At 34.9% G+C, this 24,418-nt stretch overlaps 1 protein-coding gene across 1 annotated transcript in view; it reads right to left on the bottom strand.

Moving 5' to 3' along the window:
- IFIH1 (interferon induced with helicase C domain 1) overlaps positions 1 to 24,418 on the bottom strand; it is a 51,800-nt gene that overhangs the window by 14,123 nt on the left and 13,259 nt on the right. Inside the window, exons 4-7 of the mRNA XM_011947087.1 lie at positions 12,444 to 12,548; positions 7,031 to 7,251; positions 1,201 to 1,411; positions 151 to 368 (exon numbers count right to left, since the gene is read on the bottom strand). Of these exons, the coding sequence (XP_011802477.1) occupies positions 151 to 368; positions 1,201 to 1,411; positions 7,031 to 7,251; positions 12,444 to 12,548 (755 nt within the window). The remainder of the gene's footprint in view (positions 1 to 150; positions 369 to 1,200; positions 1,412 to 7,030; positions 7,252 to 12,443; positions 12,549 to 24,418) is intronic.

The following is a 24,418-nucleotide window of genomic DNA, read 5'->3' as shown; positions in this document are numbered from 1 at the left end:
AGACTTAGTATATTTATTGTACTAAAGCAAACAGATTTCACTTAACTCATGATCACAACACTTGAACTCAACCTTATTGAACAAGACCAAGAAGTCCTGGCATTTGTTTTAGCTTTGCTTTCATTGGTTATACATAAAATTATGACTTACTTTTAAAATGTGTTCTTCGGCTTTAGCTTGCTTTGTGGCCCCTCCAACACCAGGTGAAGCTGTTAGTCCCAGTATCTGAGGAAGAGGAATCACTGGTTTGTTTTCTTTCTTGAGTCTATTGTTTTTCAACTTCTGCATCAAATAATGCCTCATGATGTTATTATACACTGCTTCTTTGTTGGTGTGATGACATTCATCAATGATGATGAGGGAAAAGTCTTCAAAGAAAATTCAAAGAGTTCATTTCTCCATACCAGCACACTACAGTGAGAAAATAACTTTAGACCAGTAATTGAGCTGCCTTGGGGGTGCCTTCTCTTGGGCAGGACACAAGAGCAATCCACTTCCAGTTTTCAGGAGGGAGATCCAACTACACTAGCACCTGTACACATAGAAGTTCATATATACTAATCATGAAACTCCCTGTTAGATATTCTCCTTCTTTAATAGATAAGATTCAGAAAGTTTGCAGAGCTAAAAAGCATTAGATGTGGAATTCACATCCTGGCTTATTATAAAACAAATCTCAGGATTATACTTTTGTTCTTTAATAAAATATTTAATTTTAGGTTGGTGAATTTTATTTTTATTTTATCAAGTGAAAACCACACTATTTAAAGAGGGAAAATTTTGCCTTGTTTTAACATTGCATTTAGTTACTATAAATTATTTTTACTTTTTTCCCCTTCTTTATCCTACGTTCTCATCCTATATCCCACAAAACACAAGGTTTGTATTTTTATTCTATGTTTCCTGGAAGCAGATCTAACAACATTCACTAGCAAATAAAGGAACTTGTCAGAATAAATGGAAAGTTCAGCGAGTGCTTGCCTTAATAATGGTATTCTTATGCAGAATAAAGTAGTCTAATTAAAAACTTATTTTTTTGTTTCCTCCAGGAAGTAGAAGGATTTTAATAAAACCATAAGCAATAAAAGACAATTTAAACCAAAGTTAATTTTTATAGACATTTAAAAAATTAACAAATATAGACTTGTTATCATTAATATTACTATTAATTTTTTTTAAAAAATAAACATTTAAACTGACCTGACAATTGAACACCAGCATCTTCTCCATTTTCCAAGTTTAAGAGGGAATTTTCAAGGATTTGAGCTGTACTGATAATAATATCACACGACTTGACAACTTCTGGAAATGATATTTTCAGTTGGGTATCACCACTTAATCCAATAACACGATACCATTTCTTCAAAAATGGTTTGAACTCCTTGTGGAAGAGCTGTTCAACTAACAGTACCTTAAAAAAAAGCGCGAAGATTTTTTAAAAGAGAGAAAGTTAGTCAAAGCCAAAGGTGTGTTGATCAGAGGCTTGTTTGGCATCCAGCAATAAAAGAGGTATTTACATCATCGGTGAATCAGGCATAACAACTTTCTCATCATTCCTTTCATTCATCTGTCAATAAGTATTTATTATACCCTTGTTAGGTATAGGCATTTATGTCTGGGACATAAAGATGTTTAAGATATGGTTGACAACTTTGAGGAACTCTGTCTAGCTGAGCATACAGACCAAGACTAAACAAAGCAAGACAAATTATTACAACACAATGTAATAATGCACCCCTAGAAAACACACAAAGTGACAGTTAAGACAAGAAGCAACTGACCACTCAAAAAAGGGGAATTTGAAGGAATTTGAATCTAGTAAGCCATGAGTCAGTGAAAAGATAAACTGAAGCTAAGGTTGAATAAAAAATACATTTTTAAATTTGTAGAACAGGGCCAGGTTATAAAGGGCTACAACCATCAAGCAGAGTATTTTACATGTAGTATAACAGTTTACAGGATCCCTACAAGTTGTACTGCTGAAGTGATTTATTCCTGTTGTTTGTTTTGGATTAGACCAGAAGCAACAGGCCCACAGGACTTGAAGAATGAGGGAACCACAAGTGAGGAGTTAGAGCATTGACTAGGAGAACAGATGTGAAGTGAAGAAATGAGCTGCTGAAATAGCTGTGATGGCTGAGCAAGAACAAACCCACAAGTAGACTTGGCAAAAGAAGTGGAAACTTCTGGTCCTTTTCAGCTGATTCTGTACATTGTAACATCTGCTAAAGGTAGCTGGGTTGACACCTCAATGCTACACATTACTAGTCACTCAAAATACCTTCTGGATTAGGGGAAAAAATACAAGGCCATCTTGAAGGTCATACCCTAGAAAGATTTATGCAATGGAAGCCCAGCAGTGTACAATATGGCAAATGGAGAGTTGGCAAGAAGAGTTTCAAGGGCAAGCTTCAAAGAATGCCCATTATATTCTTCACTCTTCATATTTCTACTGGAAATGCAATCAGTGGTTATCTTTCTCCTAGTCTGTAGGGTTTGTGGTATTCATCTTTTTACTTGAGGTAAGCCCCACTTAGGTGTTACATAAGGAATGGTTGATCCCCCTGGCTCAAGGGAACACCTTATGAAGAACACTGGTTTACATTGTTATTTAGTGGAAATGATGGAGGCTTCCAAAAGTAGATGTCTGGGGGGCTAGAAGAAGGGGTGGGGAAGAGTTAAAATGAAATCCATAAATTCTAATGAAGCAAAGTGGACTTAAAATCAGTAATTAAGTTGGTGAGTGGAAAAGAACATTACCTAACCACAAGGTGGAAAGGGTAGAAAGAGTAAGAAGAAAAACTTTCACTTCGTTCCTTTCTTTCTTTCTTTTTTTTTTCCAAAGTAAAGTCTCTCTGATCTACCTGTTACAAAAACACTTGAGAAGTTTGGAAAATGCTGACTCCTAAGTCCCACTCAAGAATTACTGAATCTAGGGACCATCTATGGGGACAGAGGCTTGAAACTTTCACTTTAATGACTTTTAAGCCTTTAAAATTTGAGAGCCATGGTTCTACTCTTCTCTCTCTCTTCCACAAAGCCATTCCTGAATCATTTTCTGGAAGTATTCTTTCCATTCCACTTATGCAAGACAGAAGACTTCTGAGGAAAAGAATGGAAATTAAGTTTAGTGGAAAGAGATAGCATGATGGAGAAGGAAGAAAGCCCTGAAAACAGCTACTCTGGCCACTTACTTCTTGTATACCTTGGACAAGGTCTGAATCATCTCAATGCTCTCATTTTCCAGATTAGTAAAATGAGGATAATGTTAACCTATTATAGGGTTGTGAAAATGAAATGAAATAGAGGGTGCCATATTGTCAGTACTAAAATTTCCCTGATATTTCACCCATCCTTTTATTCTAGAAGGAGGGTGCAGTGGCAAAGGAAGACCAGTCGACTCAGAAGATAAAAGTTCATGTCTCATTTCTGTTGTTTCTTGGCTGGATCATCCCTGAATTGCCAATTAAAGTCTTGAAACTGCAGTTTTCTGATAGGAAAAAATGAGAATAATAAAGACTACCTTATGGGGTTGCTGTGTAGATTTAATAAGATAATATATTTGAGAGTGCTTTATAAAGTACAATAAAATATTAATTATCATATTATCAACATATATCTCTCATCTCTCTTCTAGACTATATTCCTTGAGGACAAGATCTGAATCTGATTTGTCTTTAAATACACTCATGCTGAATGATTTAATTAAGAATCTCTGTATTATGGAGTGACATTGCACCACAAAATTCTGCCCATAAAAGGTGAGTCAAAAATCTTCAAAAGAAGCAGCACCTTCTGATGTACAGAACAAAAATAAGTTGTCACAGGAGATAGCAGGTGCTGGAAATCCTGATACTTGCTCTGGGTGGTGTTGACTTCCTACTGAAGGACACAGAGAAAGCCAGATGCAAGTCTGACATGGCTAATTGGGAGGTGTGTGGTCCTCTTGGAGCGTTTTCCTGAGATGTGACAGAGTGCCTGCCAAGACTAATCAAACCCAACTGCTACCCACTTCTGCTGAATCATATGGGGCTGCATTGCAGCATCTGAAGGAACCTGGGATTTATCTCTCATGATGTTGAAGCCCTAGATAGGAAATGGAAAGTCTGGGAACACAGGTGGTGTTTTCATTTCTCTCTGCATTTGAAGGCTATAACTTTGGAAAGGACGGAGGAAGGGAGATGAAAGTAAATGGTTTTAAAGAACAGCATTTCTCTTTTCTAGATCAAGGGTAACAATATCTTGTTGTTGTGCCAAACACAGGATTCAGGTTACATAGACTTATTGGGCCAAAGGTGTTCTGACTCAATCAAAAAGAATTAAAACTGAAATTAATTTAAAATTCAAAAAGATGGTATAGTAAACAATTATGACATAGATGGAAGAATTAGTGGAGGGATTTCTAGTAATTCTAAGGAGAGAAATGATAGAAAAGCGCTAAGGAATTAGAGTCAAGTCCCCAGGTGTCCACACAACAATGCAGTGAATGTGAATAATTAATAAGGATCAATTAACATTTAAACATAGCCATAAATGTGCATTCCTAAGAATCACCTAGATCCAGTGCAATGAAAGATTCCTGGCTAGAATATAGCATTGAGAGGAGAAGGGAATATTATAGAAAGAAAGATGCATTAGACACATACAAAAATATGAGACTTGAAAAGATCAATAGTTAAAGAAATAAACCTAAGTATTTGAATTTAGGCTCAAAAACTGACTGCACAAAAATTAAGAATGTTCTACTTTAAGAGATTTTCAAATAAAAAAGAACGGCAGATTTTGAATTTATGACAAGGTCCAGATAAGTCTGTGGATGCCAGAGGCAAACACAGTCATAAGCTGAGTGTCACATCTCATCTGTTCTACGCTCTGTACTGGTAAGATCTTATCTGTAGTATTTTGTGCAACTCTGGACACCGCATTTAAGAGTGTCCTAGAAAAATGTCTGAAGGAGTATGAGCACTAGGAATGATGACAGGTTTAGAAACCATGTTATGTGGAAAATAGTTAAAGGAACTGTGGACATTTATTCCAAGGGACAAAAAAAAAATGTAACTTAGGAGCCACATGATACTGCCTTCTCGATGTGAAGGGCTGTCATTAGACTGGAAAATTAAGACTTCGTGTGGTTGCAGAGGAAGGAACTCTAACCGGTGATTGGTGATTGTGGGATTCCAGAGAAACAGATTTGGATGAATACAAATAGGGCTTTCTAACAGTGTCAGTTGTTCAAAGAATGGCTGTCTTGTTAGAAGGGGGACCTCCTTGATATTAGGAAGTTACCCTGTAGAAGTGAGAGAACCATTCTGCAAAGGAAGAAAACTGAATCTCAAAGCCCCTTTTCAACTCTAGTAGCCTATGACCCCGTGACCAAATAAGGGAAATAAAAGAAGTAGTTGAATTAAAACTAACTCCTAGATGTGGGGGCTGCATGCTTTGGAGGAGGTGGTATTACTAACAAAGAGACAGGTAAATGGGGAAGAAGAGCCTTTGGGAGGGTAGATGGTGAGGCTGAGTTTGAGAAAATGGCAGATGCTCAAATGGTTTCAAAATTATCAGTTTAAGTAGCTTTGAATCCAGTTAACCTGGCTCTTTTCTCTGGACTTGGCACTTAAGAGCCTCTCTGATTATGTTACTCAGTTTCATGACTTATGAAGGTGAAGAGAAAGGAGCAGGAGAAAGCTAGTATTTCAGAGTGAAAGAAAGAGTCATTACTAGGCCATATATAATCCAACTGAAATTTCAGAGCAGGGTAGTTATTATTTCGTTCATTTTACAGATTAAGAAATTAAAGTTAGAGAAGTCACTAATTTGTCTAATTCAAACTACCAGTAGGTAGAAATAGGATTCATACCTATTTCATTAAAATAAAAAATAGTATCCTGTACAAAGGGAATATATGCAAGGTTATTGGCAAACAAATTTGAATGTGTCACCATTACTAGCAAAAGAAATAAAAGTGTTTTAATAGTGAGTATACAAGTATAAAGGAGAGCTCTTTGGACCCAGCAGATGCACACAAAATGCATTTGGAACTACATGATAGAAATCATTCAAATCATGGATTCTAAGTACTGAAAAACAGGATGTAACTAAAACTTTTAGCATAATAGAAATAAAAAATAGAATATTTTACAGTCTACTGCTTTTTTTAATAAAGGAATAGATAAGAATGAAAAAAAGACTTTCTGATGGAGGAAAAGTATACTCATTTTTGTTCCATAAAATAGTAAATATTCATATCCCCAATTCATATATTTATAAATTAATAAACTCATTTATCTGAATAAAGCTCAAATAACTAGATTTTGTTCTACAGGGAAGCAGACATATTTACTTATAAAGATGGCCTTCAAATATCATAAGATATAAATTATTGAAGGAAAATTTCAGTTACATTTAATGTAATATGTGTGTGTATATATATATATGTATATATGTATATGTGTGTGTGTGTGTGTGTATATATATACTTCTTGAGCATTTTAAAATCTATTTAACTTGATTTAGACACCAAACATTCACTTAATTTTATCTCCAAACTGCATTATATGTATTATGGATAAAGAGGACTTGCCATCTTTGACTAAGGGTCAACAGCTAAAGAGAAAGTAAAAAACAATATTTGATCCTTGATTCCAGTGATATTTTGGGGTCATTCATATTCATTTGCAATGATAAATTTGCCAGTTAACCTTAAAGTATATCTGGGTTAATATAACCTGTGACCAGATAAGGGAAATAAAGGAAGCAGATGAATCAAAACTAACTCCCAGGTTTTGGGGCTGCATAAGTTATAGCTATTTGGTATAATGTCCTAGTTTTATTGGAAAATTTCTGTTTTTAGGTTCATCACTTAGATATTACATATACCTAAAAAGGATTAAAAATAAAATAAAGAGCTTATTTTGACATTACTTTTAATTAAACTGAACATGTGTGAGTCAATGCCACAAATGCCATCATGTAAAAGTTTCAGAATAATACAATGAAAATGAACAACTAATGTTATATGTTCTTTGAATACCTTATTGACAAGAACTATAACTTTTCCAGGCTCAGATGCTTTTTTCTTCTTGTCTAAGTGATCCTTGGCAATGTAAACGGCTACTCTGGTTTTTCCACTCCCTGTAGGAAGGCAGATGATGATATTCTTCCCTTCCAAGGCTGGTTGGGCAACTTCCATTTGGTAAGGCCTGAGCTGGAGTTCTGGCTCCGGGGATGCTCTTGCTGCCCCATTCTCTTCATCTGAAGAAGATCGAAAAGAAAAATAAGAGAAGGGACAACAAAATAACAGAGCTTAGGAAGCCTGAAACTGAACGTAGGCTTCTTGTGCTTTAAACTCCTTTTCACGTGTGGTCCAAACCAATTCATTTTCTCTTTTCTGTACCAATGAATGTCTGCTCTCTACATTTGCAGAATACAACCCAGGATCCCTCTCACAGAAGGAGTCTGGGGGTGTGGAGGTGCAAAGGGAGTCAACTGATTAGAGGACTGGGAAGGAGCAACATGGGGGAGTGTTTTTGCAGAGTGGGTGAAGCCAAGGCAAATCTGTAGAAAGGGCTGTGGTGCGGATTGGCAGGTATGGTTGTTAAGGCATCAGGCTTCCCATTTCTTTGTGGAGCCATTATGCCCTGCTTGTTTCACTTAGCCCTTCCACCTACAAAATCAAGAGGAGCTGAGAAAGTAGGAATCATTAGTCCTCCCAGTTCCGTATTTCCCCTTATTTTTTATTGAAAAGAAGGTATTACGGCTGATACTACTTTCTTTCATTTGTAGAAACTTTATCTGACAATCAAATACCAAAAAGCACACACACACAAACACACACACACACACAGACACCCTATCTATCTCAAGTTCCTTTTTCCATCTGAGGCAACTACGTTGTACATAAGTGATATTTAGAGAGTAGGGAAAAAATCTCTTCCTATGCTAGCCTTTAATTGGTAGGTTTCCCTTAAAAGGTAAAATATAATTTTGTTGGTTTAAACTAAATTATGACTAATTTTGCCATTTAGTTGTGACTTGTGATCTTTATTACTTCCTTATGTTTATGGCTCCAGATATTCCTACTTTTTCTAAAATCCAAAGTATAATATATTGAAAATATTTTCAATTAACATGGATTTTAAATTTAAAATACTGATAAAGTAAGTTCTAACATAAACTTAATGAATATTAAAATAAAATTATTATAATGTATCTTGTTTTAGATAGAATATATTTTATTTAGAAGTGACCATATTAACCTATATTACCAGGGGAAAAAGATCTAAAAATGCATAGCTTATAACGTGAAATGAAGTAAAACAAATATTACACCAATTTAAAAGCCCATCTTATGCCTTATATAATTACAAGAAAAAAATGAAATAACAGTATTTATCAGTATTTCATCACACATGAAATAACTTATTTTTCTTATCAATGATTGCAATAAAACTAAACTAACATAGTCCCATTAACTTCAAAAAAACTTGCTGATGGCTCCATTTCAGCCCCTGGATAATTCTATCTGAGTGGGTTTTAACTTGTTGTGATAGTACTATCTGAACAGGTAGGAAAATTCACACCAAATTCCACTTAGGATCATCTACTAACCTGGCAGGAAATTTGCCTTCTGTATGGATGAGTAAAAGCAGATGCAATACATTTAAGCTATCATTGGATCATCTGCTGATTCATTCAATATGATTTTTATGAAAAACTCATTTAAAATTAAAATTAAAAACGCATTTAAAATAGACCTTTATAAGTTTCCATGCTTGTTTTGAACTCTACGTTATTTACAATAAGTCATCTTGTATTATATTTATGTAAGGCTCTGATTTATTTAAGAACAATGTTACCCCCCTGTAGCTTTTATAGACTATCAAAACTCTGATATTTCACCTCTATTAAGATCATTTATCACCTAACTTTTCCAAAAGAGCCAGTATATTTGCAGAGGAAGATGCATTATAAAGTGTCCAAACAAAGACCCAGAAATTTACTACCACTAAATTTTTATTTGATCTAGGAAGTTTGTTAAATATATCAATAAATCCTATTTGTTTAATTTCATCTGAGGTACATTTTTGCATAGATTTTAAGAATACTAATAAAATGCTGCTTCCTTCATAATAGTTGCAGAGTAAACTATTAAAAGAGTACATTTTAATAATGATTTCCCCCATTTTTCATGCTTACGACTATATCCTTGGATAAGAAATATTAACAAGAGAAACATATAGTGATTTCCCAAGTCTCTTTCCCGAGAATATAGAACCAATGAGTAAAATATTAATATTACTCATGCATTCTAAACATTTATTATGCTGATACATTTAAGAAGAGTTAGAATGTTAAAAGGATTATTGTGTTTACAATTTAACTTCAGAACTGAAGTCATGGGGTTTTACTGCTACTTAAGTAGGCATGTACCACAAATTTATTCTTCAGTCAACATTGACTGGACACCTATTATGTGCCAGGCACTCCCAATAATATAGTTGTTGTCTTGAAGGACTTCAGAGTCTGGGGCACTCCACTGCTGTTACATACACAAAAATACCTGGTTAGACAGATAGCTCAATAATCTTCCATATTTTTGATTTAAGACTAGGAGATTTGATAGGTGGCCCTAAGTTTAAAAAGAAGCACAGTGTGGATACAGAAAAAAATTAGAGTTGGATTCAATGTGAGACTAGCATCCAAAGAATAAAAGCTGGGTGAGTGCTAAATATTCAGCCTGATTCTTGCCTTATCACATCCTCTGACATAGGGATGGAAGAATTTATCCACAGAAGCAATGAAAAGAGAGTTTTCTCTTCTCTGTCACCAGAAGGAGAGAACTGGGCTGGTATCAATGAGCCAGAAGCCAATTTCTTTTATAAAATAAATGTTTGGGTTTTTGTTTGTTTGTTGTTTGTTTGTTTCTGGCTTTCTCTGAAAAGCATAATCAATTAAATGAAAATAGCATTTAAAATATGCACAAGCTTGAATAACACTGTGCCCTCCCTATACAACAAGTATTGATTAAAGACTTAAAATTATATTATACCATATAAATGGTCAAAAAAGAAAATCAAATAAGGCTTAAATAATAATATTCTATTGGAACTACACCATGTGGCAAATTTCATTCTCACATTGATTTTGACAGCTGAGTTATTCTTGGAGAGAAAAGGTCTGTCACTGCATGTGTTTGAAATCTACAAAGTATTCCTTTACCTATAGTATGTAACCACAGAAAAATACACCATTCCAGCTGGACAAATATTAATAGGCATTATCTTGAAATAGTAAGGAAACACTTTCTACATATCAGGCCAATGCGTATTGCCAAAAACATTGCCACTTTTTGAGAGGCAGTATATCTTTCTGAAAATGGGAAACAGAAAAAAAAAGTCTTTCATAATATAATTAGAAAACTTGTACTTTAAAAGTATCGGTAATTATGTTTACTATGGCATAACACTTCCACAAAGGAACAGAATATGACTGCTTTAGGTCACACCTTATAGCCCATATATGATCTCTGGAGGAGGAGGAAGGACATATAGAATAAAGCCCCTTCTGATGTCAACCTCAAAGATGAAAACACAATTGCAGATTCTGTAATATTTTTCAGTGCCTCAATATGTGTTTAACAGTTCACCAATTTATCCAAACCTCCTTTTGAATTGATTCCTATTTTAGCTTATACCAGGCACTTGTGGGCAAGGAATTTCATAATTTTACCATTTCAGAAATTGACTACCCACTAGGCAAAGTAATTCTTTGCTCCTAAGTGCTGATCCATCTAGAACTTCAAGAGGTGTTCTTTCAAATGTGTTTGTCTTCAAAAATGTATTTGCCTTTGAAAATGTATTTGCTTTTCAATAGTAGATTGCGTTCAGATTTATCATGTGTTTCATGCCACATTGAGGACTAAAAATCAGCAAATACATTTGTTAACAGCTCTAAATAGGCAAGATGCCCTGCACATATAAGGTACATATTAAATATTTATTGAATGAATGGATATTGTTGAAAAGCCCTTACTTAGACGAATGAAAATTAGCATGATCTCCAAAAACTTTAAACAACCTATAAAGATGTTAAATATTAGCTAGAGTATCTATTTTGAGTTCTAGCATAGCATGTAATAGAAATGTTAATTATTAAATTGAACAATTTTATGACAAGGATAGAAAAAACAAATATAATCCACAGAAATAAGCACATGGCAAGAACTCAATAAACACTGACTGAATTGAACAGAAAATGAATTCACCCTTTTAAATGAAGATTAAAGTTGTGAATGACATTTGGTGAATTGGGTTTCCTCAAACTAATTTGTTCTAAGGGATTCAGGAGTGTCATTGTGATAAAAGGATATATGAAAAAAGAGGTGCTACAATCTAATTTGGAAAACATTTAGGATTGATGACCATCTTTCTATAAACTATTTTGCCGCCTTAGGCCTCTTGTGGATATCAATTTTTTTAATTCTTCTGACAATGTAGGATAATCTGAATTACGTAATATATTCTTAGGGGAAACAACTCAATCACAAATGAAGAATAAAGTAATTTGTTTCTTAATTTATCATTTTTCCAATGCTTCTTAGCTGGCCCCTTGCAAAGCATTTTCTTTTTGTTTGTGATTTGTTCATTTTAATTGTGAAATACTTCAAACACTTAGACAAATATAGAAAGCTATATAATAGACACTCACTAACCCATCACTACATTTAATAATGTTAACATTTTAGCTTAGTAGTCGTCATGGAAATACACACTCAAAGAAAAGAAAGAAACAATTTGAAATCTATCAGACTAACAAATCAGGAAAACTGATAACAGAAAGTACTAATGAAGGTGTGGGGAATTAGGAAGAGGCACTCATCATTTATTGCTGGTAGAATATACAACTGATATGGAGAGTAATTTGAGAAAAACCTGGTAAAATTTTCATTTAGTGACTGAAATATTTTGCCTAATATCAAAAGATATTTATACAAATTTGGCTTCTTTTACTTATATATATAACTTCTAGTTAGTCATACTTCTCATATTGATAGTATCAATTTTTTATTAAAAATGTACTTTAATTTAAAAAGTAGAGTTTGGAAGTAAATAAATGTACCAAATTGAATACAGTCTATTTAAATGCAGTCAAATTAATTGAAACAGATCTCATAAATAAAATAGATGACATGACTCTATGGAATGTGGCATATGCCAGATCAAAAAGATATGTACTGGATCAAAATTAGAGAGTTTGGTTCTAAGACTTTTGTAAGTTACACTTTTAAAGAAAGTGAATGGCCTAGTTCCAAAACTATTTCACTGTAGAAAAGAATTGCTTTAATTGCATAAATACATTAGGGAGGGTATGAACAGCCCCCATGTTTCCACTATATGGCGTCTTATTTCACACTTTTTAAGGTTTACACAACAGTTAGGCAGTACCTGAATCACTTCCCATGGTGCCTGAATCACTGCCCATGTTGCTGTTATGTCCAAGACTTTCATCTAAGCAGCTGACACTTCCTTCTGCCAAACTTGTGTCTGATTCTGCAAAGGAAAACATTTTAAAATATTTTTAAAATATTTCTGAGAATAAACGTATTTTAACTGCACACCTCTACAGCACACAGTACATACAGTTCAATTCAAGTGGGGAAGGCACACCCAGACAATTATGAATAAAAGGTAAGCGCTTCTGGCAGGCTACATTAAAAAAAATCCACTATGGATGAGCAGCTGCTGGGTAGTGATTCAAATACATATTACCTACTTAAAGTACTACACATCCAATATGAGAGCTAAAACAAATTCCTAAGGGTTTGTAACTTTTGTTGTCCTTCTACATGTAAATGTCGCCCAAGAAAAAAATATTTAGGTTTGATATGTCTTCTAAACAAAAAGTAATACATAGAAACCTTTGAGCTCTTTTCATTTAAAATGATAGGGAATTAATAAAGTACAAGAAATTAATAAAGTACCTGGATCTACTGATCAGTTATGAAAATGATAGTTTGGCAATAAACATAAATGTAAAATCTCAAAGAGAATTTGTTCAAAAAGAATATCACTAAAGTCTGGCATCACAGTTGTACTAGAAGCTCATGTGAGGTTGGAAATAACTGTTTTTCTTTACTATAATTAGACTAAGCCTCTATCAAAGAGTTATGGTTAATATGGATGGATGGCAGTGCACATCCTTCATTTATGAATCCCGATATTCTGTTTTCAGAACTCAGGATCAATTCTTTTTGAAAACCTTCTTTCCCTCAAGAGAAGAATTCTTTTCTTACAGTTTATTTCCAAACACTTACACAATCTCATCCTTAAGCACCAGAACTATCATTAAACTGGTCAAAATAAAGCAATGGTGGTTACTAATATTGGCTTTGGAATCAGAAGGACTTGCAAAATTTGCTATTCACTTTGTTCCGAACCTAACAAGTTCCCCTTATTTTAAAATGAGGCTAATCCCACTTACTTCACAGCCCTTGATAACCTTTGAGTAATATTAGATACAATAAGCTCTTGGCACAGGACTTTAATTGCTGGTGATTAGAAAATGAAATAAAAATCAAGAAATGATATATTCCTAGGATAGGAGTTCCATTAATGTTCTTCTTATAATTAAAAATATTTTATAATATTTATGCTTAGATAATATTTCATCCTAAAGCCCCTTAACAGACCAATGAGGTAGCTCCTAGCTATTTAAAACTAGTTTGAGTGTCATATTTAGGGCTGGAAATAAAAATGGATGAAAAAATAGACACATAATGTGTTTTAATAAAATTCTCTGAAAAGAGATGATATAATACTCAAAACTGCAAATATTTCCTTTTCCTTAACTAGTTAATTTTTTCAAGTCAGCCATATTAAGGTATAATTTACTTACCAAAAAGAGTACTCTTTTTATGTTTATAGTTTGAGAAGTTTGACAAATGCATACAGTTTTGCAACTTTGAAGAGTTTGACATATGTATACAGTTATGCAACTACCATCACAATTAAGATATTTCTAGCACCCCAAAAGTCTCCTCAAGCCTCTTTGTAGTAAATCCCTCTGGTTATCTGATCTGGTTTCTGTTCCAGATCAGATAACCAGTGGCAACCACTGATCTGGTTTCTGTTCCAATAGTTTTTCCTTTTCCAGAATGTCATATGAATGGATTCACGCAATATGTAGCCTTTATGTCTGTCTTTTTAAACTTAACTTATAATAATTGTGATTCATCTATGTTGTTGTGTGTATTACTAATTTGTTCCTTTTTATTGCTGACTAGTATTCCACTGAGAATCTGTGACATTTACATCTCCCATCCAATTTGTATGAGCCTATTTAGTTTAAGAGCTATAACAGAATTATAGCCAATGCCAATCAAATATGTAAGATATCTTTCTTAAAAATTAAAAGTAAGCTGATAAGAAATTTGTAGAAAAATTCTCAATGGACATACATACTGTTTAAGTATATTAGCACAACATAAATATACTAATGTGAAAATACTGTGCTTATCAGTTGTCACAGATTAGTTCTAAAACTCAGATTTGAGGAATCCCTTATGATCACACGGGAAAACCTGCATATCTCACTGAGAGATTTAAAATATGGCACTTTGCAATTCCCAGAGGTATGTCTTGTTAGAAGCTCAGAGGCGAGTGTAGGATAGAACTGTCAAGTAGAAGAGCGTTTTGGGCAGATGCACTGATGAAAAGAGAGTACGATTTGTAAGGAAAAGGCAAGGTGTAAAATGAGATGGAGAAAATGTCATCGTAAGAATAATTCTAGATCTAGAAATACAGGCTAAGATTTTTGAGGCAAAAAAGTGAATTTTGACATGCTTTTCATTTGCTGTTTTAAATGTAATATTGAGAACTGAAGAGAATATCAAAATTACTGAAAAATACTAACAATTATCTAAAGTCTAAGACTGTATCATTAAATTTTCCAAGTATAATAGAAATAAAAATTGTATTTGATTTCCACTTCATTTTCTAATCACTATCAGTTAAACTTTAATCTTAAACCTACTTCGTCTACATGTAGAGTCAAGATTTCTCCCAAGCTTTGTTTTAACATCCATAAGTTTTGGGAGGGAGCTATTTATGCAATGTGCACGAATAGTTGATGAATTGTTTTAAAAGTTGCTACCCAAAATAGGGTATTATTAATAAAGTCTATTATCTGGAATATTTTGATCTAACAAACTAATCAGCAATGTGTCAGGAAGACACTGAACTCAGAGCTTTCACAGATGTAATGTAAATTTCATTTTAATCTCTCAACATTCTATGTGGTAGATACCCATTATCTCCTGTTTCATAGGTGAGAAACCAAGGCTCTGAGAGGTTAAGTGATATATCCAGATCACACAGCTACAGTGGGGCAGAATCCTTATTTCTGCATCTAAGTCCAGTGTTCCAGTGCTTTTTCCCCTAACACTAAGCATGGCTGATGATTTGGGTGAAGTTTTGTCAACACAGTGTTAAGAGCTGTGGTGGTGTTGTTTTTTTAACAGCAAGAGACATTTTCATTGTATTGTCACATTTTCTATCCATCTTGAAACAGAGCTTATCTTTCCAAAAAAAGAACTTAGACGATTTTACTTTGCTAACATTTCTGGTTTCGTTGATAGATTTTCACTAACTTTACATTTAAGCGTCCACACTTCTTTTTAAACTTTTTTCTGCACTCAAATAAAAAGAACACCTCTGTTCTTGTTACATAAAATTAATTGCAGTAATCCTGTAGAGATTATTATGAAAATGAAAGCGAATATATAGAGCTCGATTTCTTTGTCATTTTAAGGGTATATAAATCTTCAGTTTCTCCACATAAAAATAATATTTTTTCCTAGGCAGCAAATTCTTATGCATTTTGATATGTTTTTGCTTTCATAGAAATGTAAGTGAAATTTAATAATAAAAGAAAATATAATGTATTTCTTACAATAGGGAGAATGCCTTCCCCAGAGATTTTCCTCCTGCATTCACTTTAAAAAACATATTACACACAAACATACACACATTCCCAAAAAAGCAAGATCAAGAAAGTGCTTGCGTGAAGCCAAAATTAAACCAACCTATTGAGTTTAAATGCCAAGAATTTCTGAAATTGATTTATTTAGGTTTATCTTGTTTTGCTCTTTGTATTTTTCAAACTATGTCAGTCTGGATTTAAGTCCTAATGAATAAAGTCCTGCGTTTATGATTTTACAAGTAGATCGTATGGAGTCAATTGGAGGCAGGCCTTGCCGTGAAAAGAATTTGTGCTTTGGAGTCCAACAGATCAGTCTCCAGATCTGAACTTAGCCACTACTTACAAGCGAATTAACCTCCTGTTTTAAAAAATATATATAGAGAGGTAGTAGTCTCTATTTTCTCACTTATTGTGAGAATGATTCGGTTAGACCAAGAAAATGAAACTTGAAGAGAAACAAATTTTAAATTCTCATTAGAGGGGCTTTGAATATTGAAGTTATATTGTATAGTAAGTTTAGTTAAGTTTTATGCAGGTGTCATTTCCTCTAGGGAAAATATCAAAGCTAGCTATGAAACAGATTAGAAGATGATAGTAATTGAACTGTTAAGGAAAAGCAGTTATTCATATCAAAAGCTACTGGAATGAACAAAAATTATAACTATCCAGTTAAGAGATAGGATTTTCTTTAGTAATTTTGTAAACAACACAGAAAAGAACAGCTTTGCCTACAATGACAGAAACTGCCTAAGACCAGCCCAAAAGCCATAGAAAAAAAAAAAAAAACGCCTTATTTTGCAATCACATCTTGAGTATTTTGCTAATAAGGCAGAAATATTAACTGAAATCCAAGAAATTTCTTATTTAACATACTCTAGACCTTAAATACTTTAAAATGTTTTAAAATAATTTAGAAACCAAAAATACTGAAGTTTAAAAAAATTCAAACCGAAAAAAAAAAAAAAAAGAAAAACCAAGAGGTTGAAGGCCTTTTTAGATCTATTTCAATGTAAAGTCTGCCCTCTGCTGGAGAAAGCTAACATAGCACGTAGTGGACAAGTAGGTATTCTTTACTCAACGAGCTAAGCTTCATTAGGTAAAATTCAAATTGATTTTTGCTTCTATTCCTACCAGGTAGTGCCTCTCCTACTTTTGGCCTAGAGGCATTTATCACCCCACAGAATATCTTTCCTTTCTTTCCCCTGGCCTCAGTCTGTCACACACTATTTTTCCCGAAAAGTGGTTTTGCATTACAGCAGGAAACGTGAGGGGAAAGGGCCTCTGTGCATATTGAGAAAGACCACCACCAACTGCTCCTGTTCTCTTGTAAGTCAGTGGTGACAAGGTCTTTAGTCCACTTTCGCTTTTCATGGTAATTTCATGTTTATTCTAGTTCTGACCTTGTGATGCATTTTAGCTTCACCTTTGCAGCTATCCCCACCTTCCCTCCAGTTTCATAATCCTCATGCCTGGAAGGTCCAAGCTACCCTGAAAGCTTGAAACATGTGTGCACGTTTGGGCACACACACACAAAGACTGCATGGGCTTCTCAAGTGGGCTTACACTCATACTGCTAATAATATATATTTCCTTTTCTTTTGAAATAACTTAATCTTTTTTGAGAGGAAATAGATCACTTTTATTTTCAGCTCTATGTATATGGATCTACACACACGCACGCGCGCGCACACACACACACACTCACATTTTGGTCTGTCAGATTTTCCTCTCCGTGCCAGGGAACATGTGTTCCCGCAGAATGGAGAGAAGCCACCTCCACCCACCTTGCATATTCTCTCCTGGATCCAAGCTTCTAGGAAATGAGTTCCCCAAAGAGAAAAATCACTCTCCTAGAGCCACAGGCCCACATGGCTATCCATGGAGCTCCTCTGCTCCTGTTTATAGAATTTCTACTGCTGAAATGTTTCTAACAGAATTAAATTTGAATTGTGTGTAATGAGGTTGGCTTAGATTGTATCATCTATGCCCTTTAGCCTTTGCACTTAGGTTCTAATAAAGAAAGGTAGTTATTAAAGCACAGGTTTCAAGGATAAAACCCCCACCAGAATGACCCATTCATTCACTGCCAGTCAGTAATGGAGGCAGAAAGTCCTAGAGTAGAGTCAGTTAAGAGTGAGGAGCCAGATAACCACATGGGAAGTAAATCTTGGCAATAACAAGGTTTGGAGACGGCAAGGTAGAATGTGAATTAGAAACCTCTTTGGCTGGTAAGCACCTTTCAGGAAAGGCTACAGGAGTTAAGCAAATTTAAGCAGACATGAAAGGATGGAGGGAGATATGATTACATTAAGGGTGCCCAGGTAAATGTTCAACAACTGGCTCTTTGGTGGGGGGATATATGATTTTTTAAAGGTTTGTCAATTTCCATGGTGTAAATATTCGCACTGTGGCCAGTTTCCAGCATGATGTCCTGAGTGGAGCTGGAAAGAGATGTGCACGCTGGGCTCTTACAAACCAGTAAGATCCAGTTCCAGCATTCTGCTAGATATTACCTAAGGACTTACCTACAATCATCATCTAAGATGATGCTTGTACACACATACATTGTGCTGGCATTTTATAATTATCCAAATGATTAATGGTATACTTTTAAAAGTGTGTGTGTGAGGAAAAGTATTGTAAAAATTACTGAGAAATTCATTAACTTCCACCGATCTTAGAAGTCTTAAATCCTACTGCCCTCTCTACAAATGCTCTCTCTCATCAAACTGTTCCTCTGAACACATTTTGAGCTTTCTTGTGCCTGTGCTTTTGCTCATGATGTTTCTGAAACCTGAAATGTTGCCTGCCACCTCTGTTTACAAATCCAGCATGGTGCTCTCAAGGTTCAGATGAAATATCTGATATTCCTTATCTGGTAAGTTTTGCTCATCAGTCTTCTCATCTGTGATCTTCTTTCACAGATCTTGTCTCTTCATCCTGTAATACAGATCTTGCATCTCTTTTACCATGGCTAGATTACGGTTTCTTTGTGGAGGCATGTCACTTGCTTTCCTGCATTAGAGTATAAACTTTTTGAGCAATTCCTCAGTGCTTGGTTCTCTCAATGAGACTATATTATCTGACCAACTCACCTCCTTCTTCCTGTTTCTCTGGCTTCTGACCTCATTTGCATCCTAAAATTGTGAAGGGAAGATCTGATAAATTAAAATCACTGTTTTTGTTAAAACTCTGCTAAAAAAAAAGCTTTACGCTTGTAGTCATAAACGGATATCATGAAAATAAATCCAACACATATTAACTGCACACTAGGGAGATTTCTTTCTGTCTTTCTGTCAAAATATCTATGTCCCCATTCCTGAGGTATGAATGGTAATCCTCCTAGAACTATTATGCAACTGTAAGCCATATAACTGACCCAGATACCTCATGCTAGGTTGCAAATAAAATACAAACTTACATAATCCTTTAACAAGTACCAATATCAGTATCAGCATCAGCATCCCTCTCTTTCTCTCAGCTCAAATTAATATCTGTCTTTTGGATTGCCTCAGTAGTTCTGCTAGTTCTCAATAATCAATGATAACTAAATTTAGAGTAATAAAAAAGTAAAAGAGTGTGCTATCTTACTTCAAACCAGTCCTGATATAGCATGAGTGATTCTGAAACAGTCTTATTGTAAACTACTGTATCAATTTTTTTTTCCACTTAGGTTTCAAATGCTATGGTTTTATTTCTAGAGATTCTAAAAATCTCTAGATTTCTAGAGGTTAGTGCTACAGAACATTATTCTGGTCCTCAAGTGCAAGGATAAATTTTGTGGCACTTTTACAGAAATTAGTATAGACCAAATCTAAGATTGGACTTCAGTCTATAAAAAGGCAAAACAAAACAACAACAAAAAAAGTGCTATAACAGATTGGGCCAGGGAGAAGAAGGCTGTTTTATAAAGGTCAATTTTTAAACCCCTCCTACAGAACATGATCTATGCAAAATATATCCACAATATATTCCAAAGCATAATGTCACCGGATAAACCTAAGGAGTGGAACATATGGGGAAATATGAGAAAGAAGGTATTAAAGTCTGAAAACAAGCAGGTTGGTAAGCTCATTAGCTGGGGTGGAATTTTAAAATCTTCACGTGAACGAATATATAAATCAAAATACACACATGCAATCACAGTCATGCGCACAGTATATTCACACATGGCACATTCTACAGTTACATTATAATCTTTCACGCTGAAACAGTGAAATTCCATTGGCTTTATAAATGTAAAGGCGCCCTCTGCTGACCAATCTGAGGCATTTGCATTTTCTAGTTTTCACAATAGGGCAGCTCTAACACAACGATTAAAGAAGTTTGGGGGGATTTTCTGCTCCACTCTGCATAACAGTTTACACCAAATGCAATAAAGTTGATTTGGTTTTAAATGTCACTTAATTTTCTTTGATTTTATTGTAATGCATTAATTCCTAAAATAGTATAATGAAAAAAGGTTAATGTGAAGTAACTACTCACTTGTTTTGACAAAGCAACAGTAGCAGACAATTAAAGACTGATTGCACAACTAATTTTACTGTAAACTTATAGAAGTCAAATAACCCCGTCAATTACTCGCTATAATTAAAATATTTTTAATAGAAAATGAAAGCAGGCTTTGTGTCCCTCTGACGTTTCCTAGGGAAATCTGGTCTGGAGAAACACCAAAGTTTCGCAGTTATCTTCTTGTTATAAGACGACCAGTGACTTCAGAAAGCAGAACTATAGCATCCAGCATTAAATTCCCATTAATAGTCTGAGAACTGTTCAAATGTTGTTTAGAAATTTTGTTAATTTGGAAAAGGGCAAATAAAAAAATTGATATATCTTAATTACTAACGACTTTTGTAATGAGAAGCAATTGATTGTAAACAGAGGTGGGAGGAGGAAAAAGGACACGTATCAACCCCCAAGTTTGGAGATATGACGAAATCACTCTCTAGAACAATCCACTAGAGAACTCTGATATGTCACCTCTAGTGCCAAAGAGATATGTGTTTAAAATTAGTTTCAAGGTGGGCCACTGTTACTGATGGTAGTGTGTCTTATCCATCAGATGTGTTACACACACACACACACATAATCTTTGCATTAAAGCTATAAATAATTAACATTTGCATAGCTCTAAGACTACTGTGCACTGAGAAAATATTTGAGAAACTAGTTCAGAAATAATAATTATAAATATCTTAATTTAAAATTACAAATAATTTGAGTCTTTTCTTTTTACACATATAAAAAATCATATTTACAGACTGTGTGCAGCTTAAGGGACAAGTTTTTTTCAATGCTGTCTTGGAAACTATTTGAAACTTTAACCTAATATAATGGAATTCAAAATAAAGACTAAACATTATCAATATCAAGAAGATACACAAAACAAAACTGCACAAATGCATATTAGAAGCTGTGGAGTACCTCCACATTTACCTCGATTGTTACTTCTGTCAGAAAATGCTTATGCAGGCAAAACCCTTCCATAGTAAATTCTGCAAGAAAAACTTCAATCAAAAGAACTCCAATAATTTCTCTGGACTAATGGTACTTTATAAGTTATTAATATCAGTAATTCTTAGTCCTGAAGATAACAAGGAAACAAACAGACACTTGGAATGCCAGCAGCGGTCTCCAAAGCGAAGGTCTGAAGCAAACATGCTACATTTTCATAAATAAGTGACCCTTTGCTAGTGCTCTGGAAAGGGCCAGAATGGATTAAACTAACCTGCTCTCAAATCCACACGCGAAATCCATATATCATAAGGAACCTAAGGACTAGAAGGCCGTTAAGATGTTTGTGAATTGGATGGTTCATCAGATTACTATGCGGTTTACTGTATACTCTTACATGCTCTCAGACTATTATATATTTTAATACTCTGTACTATTCTTTCATGGCACTTACTTCAAGTGTAGCTCTACAGTTACTACTGCTGGGCCAACACCTCCCTCAGTGGAAAATTCCATGGGGGCTGAAGCCATTTCTTTTTTTTTTTTTTTTTGAGACAGAATTTTTTTGCTCTTGTTGCTCGGGCTGGAGTGCAATGACGCAATCTCGGCTCACTGCAACCTCTGCCTCCTGGGTTCAAGCAATTCTCTTGCCTCAGCCTCCCGAGTAGCTGGGATTACAGGCACCTGCCATCATGTCCAATTAAGTTTTTGTATTTTTAGTAGAGACAGGGCTTCACCATGTTGATCAGGCTGGTCTTGAACTCCTAACCTCAGGTGTCCTCCCAAAGTGCTGGGGTTACAGGCGTGAGCCACCATGCCTGGCCTGACTCATTTACTCTTAATTATCTCTTACCATCACAATCTCCAGATAGAGTCATATTAGGCTCCGTGGCCATGAAGCCATTTCTATTATGTTCCTGAGTTCACAGTACACAACAAGGTGCTGGCACATGATAGGAAATTGGAAAATAGTTGTTAAATTAAAGAAGTGAAAAGAAGAGAGGGAAGGAAGTTAGAGTGAAAGGAAGGGAAAGGAAAGAGGGAGATAGAGAGAAAGGAACCCAAGAGGAAAAAAAAACATAAAAACCTTTTCTGTCCCTTTTCTGTCATATATATTCTGATATAATGTCTAATATAATTATTAAGATTTTTTCACAAGATGCATCTTTAAGTTTTATACTAAGAAGTAAAAATTTAAAAAAATTTAAAATTTTTGCCTTTAATTTTGTTCACTCAAAATTCAGAGTAGATTAACTACAAGCTAATGCAATGCATTAGTCTGTTGATCTTTGATGATAAACCCTCATTTAAGATGCAGCGTCATCTCTCAGCATTAGCTCCATCTTCACTTCTTTCTAGTGTGAATTTACAGAAAATGGCCAGTAACTCATAGAGATGTCGGGTAGCCTGTAAAGGACATTTATTAAAACATGAAAACTCCACACTCAGATAGTGGATTTTGGCATTCCTATAGAATCATGATTTCTAAAGGAAAGTGCAGCTGTTCAAATGAAAAATAAAACAACAACAGCAACAAGAACAACAACAACAACAACAAAACTATCCTGTATAAGCTTTCATATTAGCAGCAGCAGCATCACCAGAGTTTCTGAGAAAGGTGGAATCGCATTACATTAAAAAACAAACAGCAGCTCAAGTCTATAATCCCAGCACGTTGGGAGGCCAAGGCAGGAGGATTCCTTGAGCCCAGGAGTTTCCAGACAAGCCTGGACAATATAGTGAAACCCCATTCTTCATAAAAAATACAAAAATTAGCTGGGTATGGTGGCGCATGCCCGTGATGCCAGCTCCTTGGGAGACTGAGGTGGGAGGATCACTTGAGTCTGGGAGGTCAAGGCTTCAGTGAGCTAGGTTCGTGCCACTGTACTCCAGCCTGGGCAACAGAGAGACAGCAAGACCCTGTCCCTGCCCGCCCCCCTCCCCCCCAAAAAAAAAGAAAAAGAGAAAAATCCACAATCAGGCTAAAAAGCAAGCCAACCGTGAAAACAATTGGTGCTATTTATGACAATGAATTGATATCTTGCTTACTTAGGAAGCTCATATAAGCCAGCAAAAAGAAGATGAATACCCTAATAGAAAAGTGAATTTTAAAAGTATTGATAATTAACAAAACAAACAGAATGAAGTTGTGAAATTCTTTTTCAGCAGAAATAAGAACATGTAAATTCAAATAACAAAATACCATATTTAATAGCAGCCAAATTGAAAAAGATTGAACATGATAATATTATTCGTTCTCGTAGAAGAGAATTCAGGGAAATAAGCACTCATATCCCATACTGTTGGAGAACATGTAAATTGGTACAAGTTCCTGGAGTGAGATTTGACATTAAGTATCAAATGTGTTAAAATTGTATAAATCATTTGACCCACAAATTCCAATTATATAATATGTTTTTAGTATATGTGCTGCCGAAGCGAGCACATATATAATATGTTTTTAAGAAGCAAACTGTGACATAAGTACAAAGAGAGCTATCGGGGCATTATTTAAATGTTCAACAATTGGTCAATTAATTACACTGCATCCAAATGGTGGGACCATTATTTGGTCATTAAAAACCAGGCTGTAGAAGAATATTTAATGAACATAAGAGAAATGACACTATATATACACGTTCAGGTATTTTAAAAGCCCAGAAGTACACATACCCGAATGTTAAGTGTAATATCCATATTCTGGGAATATTGGTGACTTCTTTGTGTGTTTCTACGTATTACAGATTTCTTGCAATGCATGCATATTACTTATCTAAGTACAAAATAACAAGGCCAGGCGCAGTGGCTCATACCTGTAATCCCAGCACTTTGGGAAGCCAAGTGGGCGGATCACCTGGGATCAGGAGTTCGAGACCATCCTGGCCAACATGGTGAAACCCTGTCTCTACTAAAAATACAAAAATTAGCCAGGCATGGTGGCAGGTGCCTGTAATCCCAGTTACTTGGGAGGCTGAGGCAGGAGAAT

The sequence above is a fragment of the Colobus angolensis genome, unplaced genomic scaffold, assembly GCF_000951035.1.
Source record: "Colobus angolensis palliatus isolate OR3802 unplaced genomic scaffold, Cang.pa_1.0 Scaffold259, whole genome shotgun sequence".
Taxonomy (NCBI): Eukaryota; Metazoa; Chordata; class Mammalia; order Primates; family Cercopithecidae; genus Colobus; species Colobus angolensis.
Note: the sequence above shows the minus strand (reverse complement) of the source record. Positions and strands in the feature narration are given on the sequence as shown.